This window comes from Oryctolagus cuniculus, chromosome 14, assembly GCF_051225735.1.
Source record: "Oryctolagus cuniculus isolate XC-2025 breed Fujian yellow rabbit chromosome 14, ASM5122573v1, whole genome shotgun sequence".
Classification (NCBI taxonomy): Eukaryota; Metazoa; Chordata; class Mammalia; order Lagomorpha; family Leporidae; genus Oryctolagus; species Oryctolagus cuniculus.
The window spans coordinates 16,698,451-16,719,740 of NC_142880.1; the positions used below are offsets into that span (position 1 = coordinate 16,698,451).

Genomic DNA, 21,290 nt, shown 5'->3' on the forward strand with positions numbered 1-21,290 from the left:
CATGAATAGCATTATTTTATTCCCTTTGTGTGAATAAAGAAAAAGAGAAGCTATGGAGAAGCTAATCATCACGCCCATGAGTAACAGAAAAAATCTGAGTTTGAATACAGATAGTTCTATCTGCTGAACCTATCTAGGAATATACTCTCTTTACATGAAGCTAGTACCAAAATATCCAGAAACTCAATCTGAACTCAATATTGCTTGTGGGACTGTAAATTATAACCACAACACAGGAGTTCAAATTTTCAAGTTATCAAGCAAGGCTGAAGATGTACAAAATCTATCTAGTTGGAAGCCCAGCACATTTATATGGATGGAAATTCTCACACATATTCTTTGTCCTCATTACTAAATCACCTTGAGTGTGCTGGATCATTCCAGCAGCACATAAGCATGCAGTAAGAACTGCTGCTGTAGGACTGCCTACAGCTACCTTCCCAGTCTCTACTCAAAGTTCTCTACTCAGGCTTTCATATCCATCAACTGACTAAAGTCTTTGTGGATCACTAATAACCTCCACATCATATGACTTAATTACTCCTTGTCTTTTTCATTTGTCATTTAGGGTGTACCTTTTACTCCTGGTTCTCAGGCTATCTTGCTAGAAATTCCTTTTCAGACTCTTTCGTTGGTTCTCCCATCTTTCTACCCTACAGGTCAAAGTGCCTGTGGTTCAATCTTTAGTCCTCTTCTCTCATCTAGCTACAGTAACAACTTAGGGGGTATTAGTTAAGACTATGACTTTAAATACTATCTCCATGCAAATACTTTCCCCAGATTTTCTAACCCAAACTCCCCCAAACTCCAGACTCAACTTCTTGTTTAAGTAGTACCCCAATTTAATATGTCTAAAACCCAACCCTTGCCTTTTTATTACCACCACCACCCCCAATTTACTTTTACCATTTTTTAAATTTAAATAATGACATCAATTTCAACCAAGAACCTACAGGCTTGTTTCTTCTCTAATGTATATGTCTACTATATCGGCAGCACATGCCCTCTCTTCCTTATAAAAATATATATCCAGAATTTGTCAATTCATCACCATACACTTGCTACCAATCTAACCCATGCCATCGTGGTCTCTCCTAGTAAAGACTTAGTCTAGAAAACCTGGAAAAAGCAAACTTCTTAACCATCTTTGACCGTTTTAAGTAAGGGCTACTTATGCCATTCCCTGAAGAGATCATTACCTCTGAAAGCAGGGACAAGGCGACACAAATTGAGATAAAAACCTGGTTGCTTTATCCTATATCCATTGAGGCACTCATGATAAAAGAAGCTGGCAAGAGATTCTTGGGGTATCCTTATTATCTAGGCTGAAATACCAGGGTGGGGCAGCAAACAAGGATTCAGAGAAGCAGTTGTCTCATGGTTGTATGGTACATATTCAACTGGAACATCTGCTACAAAGCATATCTTAGAACCCTGCAAGACCAGATAGACTCTACCATGAATCAAGTAAAAGGCAACCCTATCACCTGCCAGCCCTGGTGAGCATTTGAATGTTTTTCCTTTCCATAATTTATGTGGGAATGTGTCTGCCACTGGAACAGCATTGAAAAGTCAGACCTTTAAGAGATGGCACAATTATAAAAGAGTGAGTTCAGAACACTTTTTTCTCTTGACTCTTCCACCACAAGATGATGCAACAAAAAGACCCCTGCAAGATTCCCACACCTTGATATTGGACCTCCAAAACTGTGAGCCAATAAATTTCTGCTCGTTATAATTACCAAATCTGTGGTATTCTGTATAACAACAACAACAAAAAAAACAGAACAAGATAGTTGGTATCTCAACATTTAGAAAATCCCTAAGATATTTTTTCCATCATCAAATAAAGTAACTGTGAGAGCCTGGACAGGTTACTTAGATAATCTTACCTTGTTCAGGCCATGAGACAGATTGAAATATTTGATAATGAAAACACCTTGCAGTTCAACAATGAATACTTCTTCTAGGAGTAAAATTGTTTTAGATAGCAGATTTTTTTTTTAAAGTCTAGAATTCAAAATTCCCTAAAAATGTCTAAGATAGATCACTTCTAAAGTGTTAATATGGAAGACTTTTCAAAAAATATCCCTAGTGCCAGTGCCCCAAAGACAGAATACAGGAATAGGTAGATCATTATCCTAACCCTCTGTGACATCCCAATCAACAAAAACATGAGTTAGGCACTAGTCCTGATTCAAAACACTTAAAGTATTAGTTTTATCATTAAATGTATGACCTTGAATAAGAAGATGGAAAAGGGTACCATAATACATTGTTGGTGGGAATGTAAGCTAGTACCACCATATATATATGGAAGACAATATGGAGATTCTTCAGAAATCTGAAAGATCTACCATATGACTCAGCCTTTCCACTCCTGAGAATTTACCTAAAGCAAATGAAATCAGCATGTGACAGAGTTATCTGTACCCTCATGTTTATAGCAGCTCAACTCACAATATCTAAAATATGGAATCAACCCAGATGTCCATCAACTGATGACTGGGTAAAGAAATTGTGGTAATACATGATAGAATACTACTCAGCAATAAAAAGAATGAAATCCTACCTTCTGCAACAAAATGGATGCAATTGGAAGCTATTATGTTTAGCAAATAAAACTGTCCCCAAAAGACAAATATGTTTTCTCTGATTTGTGGTAACTAATATATAAAGTGAAAAAAAAAAGTATATGAGCAAAACTGACATTTTGAAATTTGATTATTGTTTTTAGCCCTTGTCCACACTCTTGAGGAACAGTGGTTTTTCTACTTACTACTTGAATTCTTCACTTAGTGGAAGGTTCAGCTTGCAATTATAAACTAAATAGAAAATATGTCACTGTAAAAATTAAAAGAAAAGGGGGCTGGTGCTGTGGCACAGCAGGTTAAGCAACTGTGTACAGTACAGACAGCCCATATGGGTGATGTGTTTGAATCCAACTCACTGCTAATGCACCTGGGAGAGCAGCAGCAGGAAGCTAAAGTCCTTGGGCCTCTGTACCTACATGGGAGACTTGGAAGAAGTTCCTCACTCCTGGCTTCAGCCTTGCCCAGCCCCAGCTGTCGTGGCCATTAGGGAGTTAACCAGTAGATAGAAGATCTATCTATCTCTTTCTCTCTCTGTCTGTAACTCTGCCTTTCAAATAAATAAATCTTTTTTAAAAAAATTAAAAGCAAAAAAAAAAATAAAATCAAAATAAGAAAGAAAGGAAAGGGTTGAGGGAGGGAAGGTAGGGTAGGAAGTATTATGCTCTTAAAACTGTATATATGAAATACATGAAATCTGTTCCCTTTATATAAATAAAAACTATAAAAAAGTTAAATAAAACACCTCAATGAAATAATTCTCATATCTGTAAAACTACTTGATTAGATGATTTGTTTGCTTAGCACATACTACAACTCAGATGCTGCAATAGTTACTGTGAGGGATGCAAATAATTGCAAATGGCTAAGTACCAATAGTTTTATTTTAGAAGTGAAATGAATGGAAGGTCACCTAAATATTTCCTGAAAAAGCAAATTAAGTATGTACCTTTCAGTGCTGTGGTCTTTTCTTTTTCATCTGGACCTCCCTGCTGCATTTGTGCCACGTTTATCCAAATTGGCAATAAAATTAAAGAGCTCAAGGAAATAGACATCAATCTTCAGAAGACAGTCTAGAATGAATGAAAGCAATAAATTAAGCTCTACTCAAATCCTATCTACGCCATGAGAAGTTCCTAGATCCTCCCAGTGGGAATTACTCTCTCTATCCTGATTTCCCATTGTACTTTGTTGATCCCTATACCATAGTACTTATCATTGCTTACTTTTGCATTAGGGTTGTGTATTTATCCGGGTCAGCTAACAGCTTACAAGCTCCAGGAATAAAGGTATCAAATTGTTGTCACCACTGAATTTCTTGTGTCAGCTAACACAATACCATTTACATACAAAAACCTAACGTTTGCTGAACTGAATTTAAACAAATTAAATATTTAATTTTAGTTCCCTATCACCTAATGATTTTTAAAAATATCTTCAGTCTGCTTCAAAAACTTGAGATTTCTTTTACAACCAACTGTAAATATGTACCATTTTAAAAATCAGAATATCTTTCTCCTGGAACTTGCAGGAAGAAAGGAAAAATACATAAATAACAAAGTGCTTACAAAGTACCTCTGATTAAAATACAACTTTAAGGGAAAAAATGCTCTTTTAAAAATGAAATTACAGTAATATCTGGAAGTCATACTCTATAAATGGCACTCTAGTAAACATTCACAATATACAATTATGATTTATTAAAATCTAATTGTACTCTACTTTGGCCAAAGAGAAGACATTAAAACTACAAACAGGATGAACAGGAAAACAAAATACTATTTGCAAAGTAGAAAAGAAAAAAAAAACACAACAGGGAAATTTTAATTTAATCAATCAATGGCCATTAATGGAATTACATAAAAACTACATGCATGACACTAATAAGGCCAGACTGAATACAACTCTGATTAAGGAACCCAACAGATTTGTGACCTGCAAAGCACATTCAGTATGCGGTTAGAGGTCCATTATATCTTTAAATACAAAGGCATTTCCAGAATATAGTAGCAACTATCTGCAAAACAAAATTAGTATTTTTAAAGTAGGAATGTTCCAAATGCTGCTCTTATCTCAATTCCAACTGCTGGTGATGTTATTTAAGAGGGAGGGTCCCCTTCTCCATCATTAACTAATCAAGGTACCTGGACAAATTCTTTAACATCTCTGGGCCTCACTTCCCATATTCATAAGATGGAAATGATTGTCATGCTCCCATCACAGTGTTACAGTGAGGTTAAATGTAAAACATTTAGTATCGTGTCTGGCCCATAAGTAAATGCTCATATCAACATACATTAGCTTATATTTTTTAATTGTTGTAAATGAATTCTAGCTTCATCACTTAATAACAATTTCGTGGCCTGTGGCAAGTTCCTTAAGTATTCAAAATCTTCAGAGTTATCTGTATCTCCATGTTTGTTACAGCTCAATTCACAATAGCTAAGACATACGATCAACCTAAATGCCCATCAACAAAAGAAATTATAGGATATGTACTCTATGGAATACCACAGAGGTAAAAAAAAAAAAAAAAAAACACACACACACACACAACCAAAATCTGCTCATTTGCAACAAAATGGATGAATCTGGAAAACATCATACTTAGTGAAATAAGCCAGTCCCAAAGCGACAAATAACGTATGTTCTCTCTGATCTGTTACAATTAACAGAGTACCTAAAAGAAAACCTGTAGAAGTGAAATTGATACTATGTGAAACAATGACTTGAAAAGCCCATTAGTTGAACTCTTTACTTAACATAGGTGTATAAAATCAATTGCAAATAGATCCCAGTAAAAAATAAGAATGGAAATAAGAGAGAGAGGAGCTGTACAGTTCGGCACACATTCCCACAGACTTGCCCCTAATGGTAAAGCTGAAAACTTGCCATAGGACTCCAAATCCCATTAAGCTGGGTGGCACTAACACCATCTTACATGTAAAGGTGATCATATTAAAGTGTGCAACTGATCATATATAGATAGGATTAAGTGTCAAAGGGATCACATAAATAAGACCAAATGTCTGGTAATTAACAATAGATAGAATTGAAAAGGAGAGAGTGTTCCAACATGGGAAGCAGGCCACACAGCAGACTTTAGAATGACAAACGCCCTAAACAACACTCTGACCTCAGAATCAGCCCTTAACACAAATGGATCTGGCTGAAAAGCCCATGAGAGCATTTCAGGCATGGAAAGTCAAGACACTGTTACAAAAAATGTTCTATATAAAGGATTTCTGTGAGTGAGACTCCAGTGGAACGAAGGAGCTATCAAAGAAGGATGTACTTTTCTCTGAAGGGAGGAGAGAACTTCCACTATCTAAATACTGACAGAGTTTGTGGACTCAAAAGGCTTCCACAACCTTGGCAGCTCATATCAAGAGCCTTAGGTGATCACTGATGTCATAAATATGAGTGTTAATTGTTAAATCAACAACAGGAGTCACTGTGCACTTGCTCCTGTCCTTAATGAGCTGTACTATGAGAATTAACTGTAAAACTTGTTTTCAAACAGTACTTTACATTTTGTGTGGGAGGGTGAAAGTTGTTGAAATCCTTACTTAGTATAGAGTTTGTCTTCTGTATATAAAGTTAATTAAAAACAAATCTTAATGAAGAATGGGATGGGAGAAGGAGTAGGAGGTGGGACGGGAAGGGGGTGGGAAGGCGGGTATGGGAGGGAAGAACCACTATATTCCTAAAGCTTTACCTATGAAATTTGTATCCATTAAATAAAAGCTTTCTTAAAAAAAAATCTTTAGTTTCCGTATTTATAACATGTGGCCTACATTTCATATATTAATAGTTGAGAATTAAATATTATAGAATAGTATAGGGCCAACCATTGCTAGGATAGTTGTATTACTACTACTCAATGGTATATGAGATTGCCTAAAAGGGATTACTAGAATATAAGGTTACTTTTGGGGGCTGGCAGTGTGGCACAGAGGGTTAAAGCCCTGGCCTGAAGCGCCGGCATCCCATATGGGCGCCAGTTCTAGTCCATGCTGCTCTACTTCCAATCCAGCTCTCTGCTACGGCCTGGGATAGCAGTGGAGGATGGCCCAAGTTTTTGGGCTCCTGCACCCATGTGAGAGACCCAGAAGAGGATCCTGGATCCTGGCTTCCTATCGGCCATTGTGGCCATCTGAGGAGTGAACCAGCAGATGAAAGACTCTCTGTCTCTACCTCTCTTTGTAACTCTTCCAAATAAAAAAAAAAAAAATTAGTTTTGACCAGGAAAACATTTTAATTTGGCATTGAGGCAGCTCTTACTCTGTGAATAAGTAAAAATTATATAAATTTGAGATGTGTAACAATGAGCTTATATTCCTTCAAGAAACATATCTTAGACTACAGCAAAGGTAACTTGCAAGATTCTGTGAGTGTAGTTGTGAGTAAAACAGAGAGGGTCACTGCTTGGGGGCTTACTTTTTAATTGCCAAACTGAACTGACAAGCAGCCAAAAATGAAATACATCAAACCTAGGCTGATAATGACAACACTGTTCCAACAAAGCAATATTTGTAAGGGGTATCGATTTACATTGAGGAATTAGCCTGATACGTCACAAATTTATGTACATGTTCCACCAGCAACTGTTTATCATACTACACTGTATCATAAATTAAAAGAGAAATTTTCCTAAGAGTTTCCACATAGCACCCCTTGCTACCAATTCCACTATTAAATGAACTATCTACAGGCCTTCTGGAATTTCTTAGCCCATTCCTTTTTTAATATAGTATTTCTTCTAAATATAAGCTATTTTTTAAAATTTTTATTTAAGGTAAATAAATTTCATGTATTTCATATGTACAGATTTAGAAACATAGTGATACTTCCCATCCTGCCCTCCTTCCCACCCATACTTTATCATTGGCACCAAATTGATTCCCAAACAGAATAATTTATATGAGTATTTAATTATGTTTTAATGAATGCAAAGTCACAAATATATTGTTAATGCTACAGTCATTTTCTAGATTCTCAAGAGTAAATACCAACTATAATTACTTTTATTTTGTATGAGACAACCTAAAACGTCAAATAGCAAGTCAAGGCCATGATGATATATAAGTTAGGAGACTACTGATTACTACATGTGACCCTAAACGTTATAGTACGAGATGCAAAGCAAGAAAGCATGAAGCAAAAGCAATTTGTCCGTTGCTCTTATACACTGTGTTAGATTTTAACCCTCTTGAGTTATTTTCCATGGCTGTGGCACAGCTGGTGAAGCTAAATCAGGAACATTATAAATTCTCAATTTAGTTTTCCTAATAAAAATTCAGAGTTATAACCTGCATGACCACAGATAAACACCACTGAAAATGCAGCCAGCAGGCTGTTTGGTATATTTGATATATATTAATATGTGCACTCGACATAGTTTATTTGGCATTATCTGATGGAGGTTAGGTTATAGGAAATAAAGTGGAAGAAGGTTTTTACTGATGTGAATAGGGACACAGTTGACATGGTATATACTTCATGATAACCACTGCTGTTTAAATATGGTTTCCTAGAAATGGTTACAGTACAAACTAGATTCAAAACATCTCAGTTTGCGATTTCATTCTGTGAACTACACAAAGCAATTATCATATCTTCTTCCTTTCTATGATTCCAACAGAGAATCAACTATGTATAAATAAAGCTATAAATAACTTGTCATGTGTAATCTTTATCTAGTCAGCATTTCAAAACATGAAGCAGTGGAATATTTATTTGCCCTGTTGGCTCAAAAATACAGCATGAGCTCTTACAAAAAAATAGAAAGATACACAGAAGCCTTACTTTTCTACATTTGTTTCTTTTTAGGCAGGTACTAAATACAAGTTAAATACAGGCAATTTTGCAACAGAAGCCCTTCCCACCTCACATTCTGACTGCATCAATCAAACTGTAAAATATATTGCAGAATAAGTAATATCGGGCTAATTCTTGGAGGCCCCCAAGACTAGTCAGGTTCTGATTTGACCGCAAAGAATCATACTCAGTAAGCTGGCTCTAAAAATCAAGCCCAAAATAGCCTACTTGTAAGTGACATCAGTACCAAAGATCTATGAGGAAAATTAAAATGCCCAGGCTATTCATCAGCAAAGGTTAGTTTCTTTTTTTTTTCAGAGAGAGAGAGTTTTAGACAGTGAGAGAGAGACAGAGAGAAAGGTCTTCCTTCTGTTGGCTCACTCCCCCATGGCTGCCATGGCCGGCGCTGTGCCAATCTGAAGCCAGGAGCCAGGAGCCTGGTCTCCCATGCAGGTGCAGGGACCTAAGCACTTGCGCCATCCTCCACTGCCTTCCCGGGCCGCAGCAGAGAGCTGGACTGGAAGAGGAGCAACCAGGACTAGTACCCGGAGCCCCAACTGGGACTAGAACCCGGGGTGCCGGCGTCGCAGGCGGAGGATTAGCCAAGTGAGCTGCGGCACCGGCCAGTTAGTTTCATAATAACACTGGACAGTGTATAATTCTGAGGCAACAGTAAGAGGCCAGAGCAGATACAGAAAACAAAGCCCAGGGTAACATGACCTCTGGCACATAGAAAATGATGGCTTCTATATGCAATCATAACTGGATCAAGGTTGAGTTAGACTAGGAAAACATTCTTATCTCAGACTATCTAAAATCATCCTTAATTTCCTGAGTATCATAATATAGTAGGTTGGAATGAGAAGTTGAGGCTTTAATCCCAGTTCCACCGCTCAGCAGCTAAGTGACCTTGAGAAGGTTTCTGTAACTAAGTAATGGAAATAATAATAAAAATGAGGGTGGGTACTTTGGAGATTAAATGAAAGAATGTGGGCCAGCACCGTGATGTAGCAAGTTAAGCCGCTGCTTGCAATGTTCACATCCCATATGGGTGCCAGTTCAGACCCTGTTTCTCCACTTTTGATCCAATTCTCTGCTAATGCACCTGGGAAAGCAGTAGAAGATGGCCCAAGTCCTTGTGTCCCCGTACCCATGTGGAGACGTTTGGACTGACCCAGCCCCACTGCAGCCATCTGGGGAGTGGAACTAGTAGATGTAAGATATCTACACACACACACATACACACACACACACTCACTCACTCACTCACACCACTCCCTGCCCCACTCCGGCCTCTGCTTTTCAAATACATCAAGTAAATCTCAAGAAAGGGAGGGAGAGAGAGGGAGAGGTAGGGAGAGAGAGGGAGAGGGAGAGGGAGAGGGAGAGAGAGAGAGAGAATGTGCATGAAAGCATTCTGCAACTAACTGTATCTCTTTACAAAACTAGTAATCTATATAAAATCAAAAATAACTGGGTTCCAATGAAATTGTACTCAAACTCCCATAAAGATCTACAAAATCAGGCCAGTTCACAGAAACAAGAAACTCCTGAGATGGCGTCACTTGGCTACACTCAGGGAACAGGAACGTACCAGGTTTGGGGCAGGTGTTTGACAGTCATCAACCACAGCTTGTGAGGGCTACATCTCATGCGTAAGGGCCTGGGTTCATGTCCCAGCTACACTTCCAATTCCAGCTTCCTGATAACACACACCCTAGAAGGCAGCAGTGACTTGCTCCAAATAAATCTAAATTTTTCAAAAAATAATATGCCATGCTCAAAATTTTAGGAAATAGTTGGTCCAAAGTCTCTTCTACACGAATCAAATGTAAGTGTCACAAAAGCTACCTAAGAGACTGTGATAAACATTAACAATAAAACACAAATAATCTGGGCCGGCGCCGTGGCTCACTAGGCTAATCCTCCGCCTTGCAGCGCTGGCACACCAGGTTCTAGTCCCGGTCGGGGCACTGGATTCTGTCCCAGTTGCCCCTCTTCCAGTCCAGCTCTCTGCTGTGGCCAGGGAGTGCAGTGGAGGATGGCCCAAGTACTTGGGCCCTGCACCCCATGGGAGACCAGGAAAAGCACCTGGCTCCTGCCTTCGGATCAGCGCGGTGCACCGGCCGCGGCGGCCACTGGAGGGTGAACGAACGGCAAAAGAAGACCTTTCTCTCTCTCTCTCTCTTTCTCACTGTCTACTCTGCCTGTCAAAAAAAAAAAAAAAAATAATCTTATAAATGTACTCAATTCTAAGCCACATTAACTAAGTAGAAACTATCTTCAGAAGATTTTAAAATAGTCAATACCATGAAATAGCAGTAATAAAATATTCACAAAATCAGCATGAAATTCTCTCATCCTATAAGCATGTCCAACTAGCATTTTTGCTAAACCTTATGAACTTGAGATTCAACCAAGATTTTAAAATATAAGATGCACGTGTCAGACAGCATGACAAACCACCCAGCAGCCCCTTCAAGGACAACTGGTGCAGACAGCAAACAGCCTCTGTCTACCACTCCAGAGCTGACCTGAGTACAGAGTGCTGCCTCACTCAATGCCCCAATTTCCCCTGCTGATTCTCTGGCAGTGATCAAGCCAAGTGGAAATATGAAGGCCCAGCCATTTTGGCTCAGTGTAGCACAAATGTAACAAAAATACTTGCTCTAGAACTCACTGCCAGATTGGGGGATGTTTTTGTCAGGTCTGCATGTAACATGAACTTTTCCCTTCGACCAATCTTGCTCTCCTTCCTTTACTAAGTGCTTATCTTTAATAAACATTTTGCACCCCAAAGTCTGTCTCAGCATTTGCTTCTAAAAAAACTCAAGTTGTATATTATACTTTGTTATGTGTCTTTCTGAACATAAAACAAAAAATGTTCTGAGGCTAAGAGACAGGATATATCCAGAACAGATAAAGAACTCTGGTGACTCAACAATAAAAACACAACACAATTAAAAGGTGGGCAAATGACACAAAAACACATTTCTCCAAAGAAAATATACAAAATGGCCAAAACCACATGAAAATATACCAACATTCTTAGTTATTATAAAAATGATAACTCAATGGGGCCAGCGCTGTGGCGCAGTAGGTTAAACCTCCATCTGTGGTATCAGCATCCCATATGGGTGCCGGTTCTAGTCCTGGCTGTTCCTCTTCCAATCCAGCTCTCTGCTATGGCCTAGGAAAGCAACAGAAGATGGCTCAAGTCCTTGGGCCCCTGCACCTGCATGGGAGACCACAGGAAGCTTCTGGATCCTGGCTTCGGATCAGCGCAGCTCCAGCCATTGTGGCCATTTGGAGAGTGAACCAGCGGACAGAAGACCTTTCTGTCTCTCCCTCTCACTGTCTGTAACCCTAACTCTTAAATAAATTAAAAAAAGGCTGTCCAAGACTGGAAAGGGCTTAGTGACTGGGAGACTCCAGTGTGATGCAGCCTACTAACAGTTTGGGCAGCCAAGTGGCTTTCTTCATCATCCCTCGCCCAACCTTGCAGAGAGCAAGGAACCATAGGGTTGTGTCTTGGAACTCAGTGCTGGGCTGATAAAATTCAACATTGGACAGATCCAAACAGTTCCCATCCCCAGGCCAGTGCCTCCCCTGGTGCCAAATAGAGACCCAAGCCAGTATCACCTGTGGCAGGCTAAAGCAGCACTGAGCTATGAGTCCAACTCAGCAGTGGACAGCCCATAGCAGTGTGGGCTTTGGTCCTTCTCCTGTGCTATGCTAGTTCAGTGGGCTATGGGCTCCAGGTATGATCTAGCATTGTGGAGTTGGTGGCCATAGGACTAAGCATCTGGTCTTAGCCTGGCTGTGGGAAGAGGCTTATAAAGACAGACTATCTTTATTAGACACTTCCCTAGGTCACTCTGAAGAACACATCACCTGTAGCTTCTACCATTTTTATTAGTATTTTCATCTCTTTCCCTTTTTTGTTTCTTTTCCTGTCTTTATAATCAGTGCTAAGCTGCTACCATTTCAAAACAGCTTCTCAAAAACAAAAGATTTTGTTTTGTAAACCTTGTGGTAACCACAAAGCAAAAATCTTTAATAGACTTACCAAAAATAATAAGGATTCAAAGTATACTACTAGAGAAAATAACTTAACCACAAAGGAAGATTCTAAGAGAGAAAGAAACTACAATAAAACTAGAAAATAAGTATCAACAAGGCAGGATTAAGACCTTTCCTGTCAATAATCATCTTAAGTATAAAATTTATACCTGCACAAAAATGAGATAATCTCTTCCTATATTTAAAGATATTTTTGAAAGCAATATACTATCCAATTATATATATGTATGTATGTGTACACAATATTTTAAGAACCTTGGACCCAATGTACATAACAGAAGTGTAAAATTGAAATGTATAAGCAGCTCTTTTACATGCTTTTTCTTTATAGTGTAAATTCTAGAACATATATGTTATACTAAATGCCAGGATTAAATGGTTAGATGTCATAAAAAGCATAGTGTAATTCTGGACAGGATCTTTTTGCCATAGGTTATTGTTGAAAAACCTAGTAAACCTTGAATGGAACCTTGACCGAAACCTGTGGTTTAATGGCAGTAATGTAGCAATGTTAGTTTCCTGATTTCTGAGGATCTATTGTAGTTACGTGGCCATTCCTTGTTTGAGGAAATACAAGGTGATCTGACATCATGTCAAAAACTTTGGAAAAAGTTTTCTTTTGTTTTTCTGTAACTTTTCTGTAGGTTTGATATTATTTCAAAATAAAAAATTGTTTTAAAAAACAATAATTGGCTCAGTGATTAGGCTGCTACTTGGGATGCCCACATAACATGTTGGAGTGCCTGATTTACATTCTGACGTAAACCAGTTCTCATCCAGTTTCCTGCTAAATGCAGGCTCTTGAAGGTAGTAGATGATGGTTCAAGTACTAGGATTCCACTCACCCAGGTGGAAGACCTTTCTCAGGCTCCAAGCTTGAGCCAAACTCAGCCCAGACTACTGTAAGCATTTTGGAAGTAAACCATTGAATGGAGGAAATGTCTCTGTTTCTCTTTGCCTTTAAAATGCAAATGAAAATAAATTTTTATAAAAAGAATCTCTAGATTATTGACAAAATAGAGAATTAAGCAAGTAGTTAAAAATTTATATATGTAAGTCAGTGTATTTATAAATAATGATTATCAGTAAAAAGCACAGTATTTTTTTTAAAAAATACACCATTTATAAAGCAAAAATGTATATGGTTAGAACAAATTTAACAAAGAATATGTTAAACCTATATTCAGGTAACAATAAAATGTCACTGAAAGATATTAAAGAAGATTGAAATATAATTTATTTCTTTTATATTTCAAAGAAAGAAAAGATATTCCATACTCATGGATAGAAAAACTCAACATTGTGATGACATCAATTTCCTCTGATTAATGTAGGCAATTCCATTCAAACTCCAAATGTCTCTCACAGAACTTGAACAATGAACTTAAAATGTTATATGGGGCTGGCATCGTGGCACAGCAGGTTAATCTTCCTCCTGCGGTGCTAGCATCCCATATGGGCACCAGTTCTACTCCTGGCTGCCCCTCTTCCAATCCAGCTCTCTGCTGTGGCCTGGGAAAGCAATAGAAAATGGCCCAAGTGCTTGGGTCACTGCATCCACATGGGAGACCGGGAAGAAGCACCTGTCTCCTGGCTTCGGATCAGCGCAGCTCCAGCCGTTGCAGGCATCTGGGGCATGAACCAACGGAAGGAAGACCTTTCTCTCTGCTTCTCTCTCTCACTGTCTACAACTCTACCTCTCAAATAAATAAATAAAATCTTTATAAAAAATGTTATATGGAAGAGTGACAAAGAACAGATAAAATACTCTCAAACAAAATAAATATGATGGGGATAGTTGTCTTATGATGTTTCACAATAACTAAGAAAATATGTCATTCATACTGGAATAAACAAATTGATGATTAGAACTGAACTCTAAAACAGAGCCATATTACCAATCTATTTAACAGAAATAGTACAATCATTTCATTGGGGAAAGCTCAGATGTCTCAGTAACTTAGAAAATGATTTAATAAAAAAAGAAATTAGATACCTACTTCTCACACACATAAAAATCAATTTCAAATGGATTAAGAGCATAAATACGGAAAGCAAACTTTAGAAGCCAGTGCTATGGTATAAGAGATTGACCCTCCGCCTGTGGTGCCAGCATCCCATATGGGCGCTGGTTTGTCCTGGTTGCTCCTCTTCTGATCCAGCTCTCTGCTAATGGCTTAGGAAAGCAGTGGAAGATGGTCCAAGTGCTTGGGCCCCTGCACCTGCATGGAAGACCTGGAAGAAGCTCCTGGCTCCTGGCCTCAGCCTGGCCCAGCCCTGGCCATTGCAGCCATTTGGGGAATGAGCCAGCAGATGGAAGACCTCTCTGTCTCTCCCTCTCTCTCTATCTGTAACTCTGCCTCTCAAATAAATAAGTCTTTTAAAATAAAGAAAGAAAGCTTTAAATATTTTTAGTGGAAAGTACTAGAGATTACTATTATGATGTTGGACAGAGAATGCAACCACAATGAGATATTTAACATTCATTAGACAAGAAAAATTAGGAAGTATGACAATATCAAGTGTTAAAAAGAATGGAGACAAATAAAAGATCATATTTTTGATGAAAAAATAAACTACTGAAATAGCTTTGGGAAAAAAGGCATGAGATTCTCAAGTTAAATATTCTCATAGTCTTCCACAGAACAATCTCATAGTTTGGTCTACTACTTTTATATACACAGGAGACAGATATAAAAATGTTTGTATCTTTTAAACACTTCATTGATTATCAATACCTATATAATAAATTATTTCAAAATACAGTAGCTCACAGTAAATATTTATAATCTCCCACAGTTTCTATGGATCAAAAACTTGGGAGGTGCTCAACGAAGTGAGCCTCATTCAGGTGAAAGAAATTATAGTCAAGAAATACTGGCAAGTTCTATATCACCTGAAGGCCTGACTGGGGCTGGGGGATGCATGTTAAGACTATTCAATCACACGGATAAATTATTGGCACTGATTGTTGTTGCAGGTGTCAGTTCCTCCCAGGTGGGCTTAGGTCTACTTGAGTATCTCCACGAAGTGGCTGCTGGCTTTCCCTAGAAAGATCGATCCTGGAGAGCAAGGGCTAGCTACAGAAGTCTCACCATCACTTCCGTGACACTCTCCTGGCACAGAGGACAGCCCTATTCAATGCAGGAGGAGCCTATACAAAGGAATGAGTATCAAGAAACCAGGCTCACTGGGTATCATCTGAGAGTCTGGCTCCAGCAGATGGTATGAAGTGCTGTCCAACTCTAGCAGAGCAGAACACTGTAGTATAACAGAGCACATATTACACAGCAGTAAAAATCAATGAAGCACAATTAACACTCAAAAATGTGGATAAACTTTATTAAAATATTAGCGAGTAAGTAAAATCTCAGAAGACTCCATACAGTATGATATCATTTATAATGAGTTCAAAAGTAAATTAAACTAAACAACCTATTGGTGTCACAATTTTTAATAACACTACAAGAAAAATCAATACAAAATTCAGTAGAGTCATTACCACTGGGAAAGAGCGAAGGGCATGCACAAGCAGGGGAGAAGCACACAAGAAAATGCACATTATTTACAGTGTGTGTCCTGACTCTCAGTGGGTAGTAAATTCACTGGTGTTAATTACTATATAAACTTGTATGGGCATTACACATAGAAGGGCCTTGTGTGTTAATGTGTGCATGTACAGTCATATACAATGACCCTGGTTGTACATAATTTATTTATTGATAGTATATTTAAAATAAATTGTAAATAAAACTGTTGAGAAAATACCTACCTTTTACAATTTGTTCTTTGGGGAATTTTTTTTTTTTTTTAAGATTTATTTTATTTATTTGAAAGACAGAGTTACAGAGAGAAGTAGAGACAGAGATGTCTTCCATCCACTGGTTCACTCTCCAGATGGCCGCAATGGCCAGAGCTGCGCCAATCAGAAGCCGGGAGCCAGGAGCTTCTTCTGAGTCTCCCACATGGGTGCAGGGGCCCAAGGACTTGGGCCATCTTCTACTGCTATCCCAGGCCATAGCAGAGATGCTGGATCTAAAGAGGAGCTGCCGGGACTAGAACTGGCGTCCATATGTGTTTCAGGCCAGGGCATTAACCCACTGTGCCACAGCACCGGTAGGGCATTTTTTTCTAAGGATAATACTGGGAGTCCAATTCCACCTATTTAATCAGAAATGTAGGTTTCCTACTGTACACAAACCCTAGAAGAAGCAGTTATAATCTGATACTGGGGAAATCTATGAGCAGTTAAAGATCAAGAAAATGTGTTAATAAAACTCAATTGACTCCTTGTCCATCCTGAAATGGAGCTAATATTTTAAATAAAAACCTACACCTAAGAAGTTTTTATATCCACTATTACTAAGGCAAACTGTAAATTTTTTTAAATTTAAATAAAAAATCCTACAACCTTTTAATAAAATATTTTAAAAATACAACCATGCACTTTTGAAAATGTCAACTGTCATTTATGTTATTTCCCTTGCTTGGTATATTTCCAGCAGTAAGAAAAATAAGTAAAATCTTCCTTTGATGATATACAAGTGATTAAATTTTTATATGCTAGGATAAGGGGCACATATAAGCAACTTGTAAATGAAAGATGAGGGCTAAGAATTCAATTCAGAATAATGTGTCCCCTTGGCTGCTAAAAGGTGGGTTCATTAAATCACAAAAGAATATTTCCCACAGTCTTTCACAATTATGCAAAAATAGGCTTTAATTCTAAAAAATAAATAACTTTTCCTTGTTTTCTGGAATAAGGTGAAAAGGGAAAATGCTCTAACAGCAGCCACTGGAGTAAGGACTTGAAGTCAGAATGAGAATAAAACAAGCATAAAACATTTTACTGGTGCTTTGTCTAACATAACATTTGTTAAACTCATTTCTATTTGTTTAAATGACAAATGCTGAAAATCCTGCTTTTTCTGCATAAGAGTTAAACTTCCTTTCACTGGAAGGCAGATGTTGATTCAACTGTCCTTTACTGGTACACAAATGTGCAACAAGAAAATCACAAAGCAGAATGGACTGACAATGAGTTAGCACCACAGTTTAATTTAAGTACTTAAAGGCCTATACTTGATTTTAAATAAGGTTAAATTTTGTTCATTTGAAATATTATCCACTATTTTTGCTGTAGTATCTCAAGCACTATTGCATCACAAGATAACTACCTAAAATTAGACTAACTTTGCAAAGCATTTTAAGAAACCTTTGATATTACTATTGAGATGGTTGGTGAATTTTGTTTTGTCTTTACTGAAAATACTCAGACACTTTAACAATTGTTATTTAAAACTAGTTTATACATATTTGCATATCCATATTATCTCTCCATTTCTCTCCCTGTGTCTGTCTCCAGGAATCCCAAAGTGAGTTGCAAGCCTCCAGTGCTGGCTTTTGCAGATCACTAATTCAAGAGATTTATTTTTTTAAGCTAGTTTAGTTTACATAAAGGGAAGGCAGAGAAGCAGGCTCTTCCACAATTCCAGTATCTATTTTAACACTGGTTACACATGAGTACCATACAACAGCTAACAGGTTTGTGTTAAGTCCTGAAATAATTTGAAACATAGCAACACACCTTCCCTTTTAAAATGATTCCTTACACAATCAATATTTTGCAGCTGACTTCTCAAACTCAAGAATCCTATTCTGAATAAAAACCATTCAGAAGAAAAAGCAAGAACTGAAATGTAGAATAAACCCTGAAATAAATACACAAGAGATGCACAGAAATTCACTGGACAAGACATTCGACTGAATAGGATACATAACTCAGAAAATGAATTTTTAAAAATGATTCAGCAACAACACATATGGAAAGAATATAATTTAGGTATGTGTCCCAAAATAAAAAGTTAATAAAGCTATCAACTGAAAAATATGGGATGTGTGTGTGTGTATAGTATATAAATATATCTAGTAGGGGCATTTGATCTAGCAGTTAAGTAGCCAGTTAGGAAGTCCACATCCCATATTGGAATACCTGGCTTCAATTCCAGGTCCAGCTCCTGATTCCAGTTTCTTGCAGATGTAGACCCTGCAAGGCAGTAGTGATGGATCAAGCAGGTATGTTCCTGCCACCCATGTCAGAGATCTGAATTGGGCTGCCACCTTCAGCACCTCTGCCCCCCGACTGTTTGGGCTTTAAAGTGGCGAAGCAGAGGATGGGAGCACATGTTCCTGTTCTTTCTCAAATTAATTAATTAATAAATGCATCTTCAATTAGTATGATATATCATAATTTTTAACTTATCTTTTTAAAAATTTTACTTATTTAAAAGAGAGCAAGCAGAATGAAAGAGAGAATTGATTCCTGCTACCTTGTAGGAAGTCCGAATGAAATTCCTGGCTCCTGGTTTTGGTATGGGCTAGCCCTGGCTGTTGTGGCCATTTGGGAGTAAAGAGGCAGATGGAAGGCATCTCTCTCTCTCCCTCCCTCCCTTCCTCTCCTTCCCTCTCTCTACTTCCCCCAATCTCTTTCTCTCTTTTTCTGTCACTCTGCCTTTCAAATAAATTCATAAATCTTTAAGAAAACTATATGCACACAAAAATCTGCACATGAATGTTTCCAGCAGCTTTATTTATTATGCCAATATTTAGAATCAACCAAGATATACTTCAGCAGATGAATGGATAAATTTCAGTCCATCCAGACAATAGAATATTATTCAGTGCTAAAAAGGTAAGTGGTTGCCAACGGTTGGGGGTAGGGAAGATGAACAGGTGAATTCATCACAGGGGATTTTTAGGCAGCAAAACTATTCGCTATGATGTTATCATGATAGACACATGTCATTGTATATTAGTCAAATCCATAGGAGGTACAACAACAAGAGTGTATACTAATGTGGACTATGAATTCTATGTGATAATGGTATGTCAATGTTCACTGATTTTAACATATGTATTACTCTGATGCAGGATGCTGACAGAGGAAATTGTGGGGTATGGAAACTGTTCTCTCCATTCAATTTTGTTGGGCGTCTAAATGTTCTGATTTTTAAAGATAAATTAAGGCCGGCGCCGTGGCTCACTAGGCTAATCCTCCGCCTTGCGGCGCCGGCACACTAGGTTCTAGTCCCGGTCGGGGCACCAGATTCTGTCCCGGTTGCCCCTCTTCCAGGCCAGCTCTCTGCTGTGGCCAGGGAGTGCAGTGAAGGATGGCCCAAGTACTTGGGCCCTGCACCCACATGGGAGACCAGGAAAAGCACCTGGCTCCTGGCTTCAGATCAGTGCAATGCGCCGGCCGCACTGCGCTGGCCGCGGCGGCCATTGGAGGGTGAACCAACGGCAAAAGGAAGACCTTTCTCTCTGTCTCTCTCTCTCACTGTCCACTCTGCCTGTCAAAAAAAAAAAAAAAAAAAAAAAAAAAAAAAAGATAAATTAAAAAGTTCTCCAGGGGGAAAATGATGCTAAAATTAAGAAATGGCTTCTGAGCAAAGATAAAATCCAGGGCACTAAAAAGAAACACAGTTCAAAGATGAGGTTGAATGTAAAACTCTAAAATATTTTGTTAAAAACAGTAAAGGTGGTTAGTTCTTCAGAATACCAGTCAGACAAAAGGCCTTCTAAAGAGAATGAAGTTTGCTTTATGAGTTGCTAGGTTCTGAATGCTTGTGCCACTCCACAATTTACGTGTTGAAATCTAGTCACCAGCGTGCTGGGATGAGGAGGTGGAGCCTTCATGAATGGGATTAATGCCCTCACTAAAGAGGCCCGTCCATTCTGCCATATAAAGACACAGCAAGAAAGTGCCAATTGTGAGAAAATGGCCCTCACCAGCCACCATATTTCACGGCACCTTGATGTTGGACTTCCCAGCCACCAGAACTCTAAGCAATAAATTCTGTTGTTTATGGATTACCCCATCTAAGGCATTCTATCAAAACAGCCAAAACAGGCTTAAGACTTTGATCCTCTCAAACAATAGAACTTCTAGGAAGCTTGGGGGGGCGGGGGGATTTTCCCTCAGACTTCTTAGCAAGAGCCCAAACTACATTTCAAATATGGAAGGAAGCCTTTGATCTAAAGAAATGTATCTTGATAGAATTCACAATATAAAAGCTTATAAAAGATTAATATTACATTTTATTTGATATTTAAGAATGTTAGTATAACTTAAATGAAGAGAGTCCTTTGGATCTCAAAATTCTGTCAGGAAGAAGCAATCTGAGAAAACTACTTATCTACAAACACCTGTTATCTTTCATGAAAAAAGAAAGCGGTAAAACCAAAGTTAACAAAAGTACAGCTGAGAACATGGAGATTTATTCCCAAGCTTCCGAACCAATCAAGAAATTTCCAACAGTCTCTAATTTACTATGCCTCACAATTTTCAATTTCACAATCATGTGAAAGCGATGCCCGTGTGTAGAAACAGTACTTCAAATTCTGAATTTTGATCTTTCTCCAGGGTACTGATATAAGAAACTTCCTTGCAATGTTGGACAGTGGCAGTGACCCACAGCCCTCAGGCAGCCATGTGACCAAGAGGGGAAAACAGCAGACACTCTACAGTGTGCTGTGGTGATGTTACGCTGTTCAGTCAGGTCAGTGCATCCAGAGCACTTTCAAGTTAATGAAAACTTACCATGCGCTTCAGGACATACCACAGCATAAATTGAGGAGAACCTGTTTTTGCCCATCTGGAGTTCAGATTTGCTATGAACCAATGACAGCTTTATTTTATTTTCCTTTATTTGGAACAAAAGTCTCTATAGAAGCAGTCTATTTTCTTAGGTTCCCATATTTGTCTATGTGGTATGCATTCATCACAAGGACAATGAC

The 21,290-nt window shown here is 38.3% G+C and overlaps 1 protein-coding gene across 10 annotated transcripts in view; it reads right to left on the reverse strand.

The window, feature by feature from the left end:
• The window catches only part of ARB2A (ARB2 cotranscriptional regulator A), a 466,145-nt gene that overhangs the window by 427,773 nt on the left and 17,082 nt on the right, over positions 1-21,290 (reverse strand). For 5 of the 10 annotated variants that reach the window (XM_051853996.3, XM_089313035.1, XM_089313033.1 and 2 more), the window contains exon 2: positions 3,541-3,664. The exons of the other annotated variants lie outside the window; for them this stretch is intronic. In XM_051853996.3, the coding sequence (XP_051709956.3) occupies positions 3,541-3,646 (106 nt within the window). In that variant the 5' untranslated portion in view covers positions 3,647-3,664. The remainder of the gene's footprint in view (positions 1-3,540; positions 3,665-21,290) is intronic. 10 annotated transcript variants of the gene reach the window in all.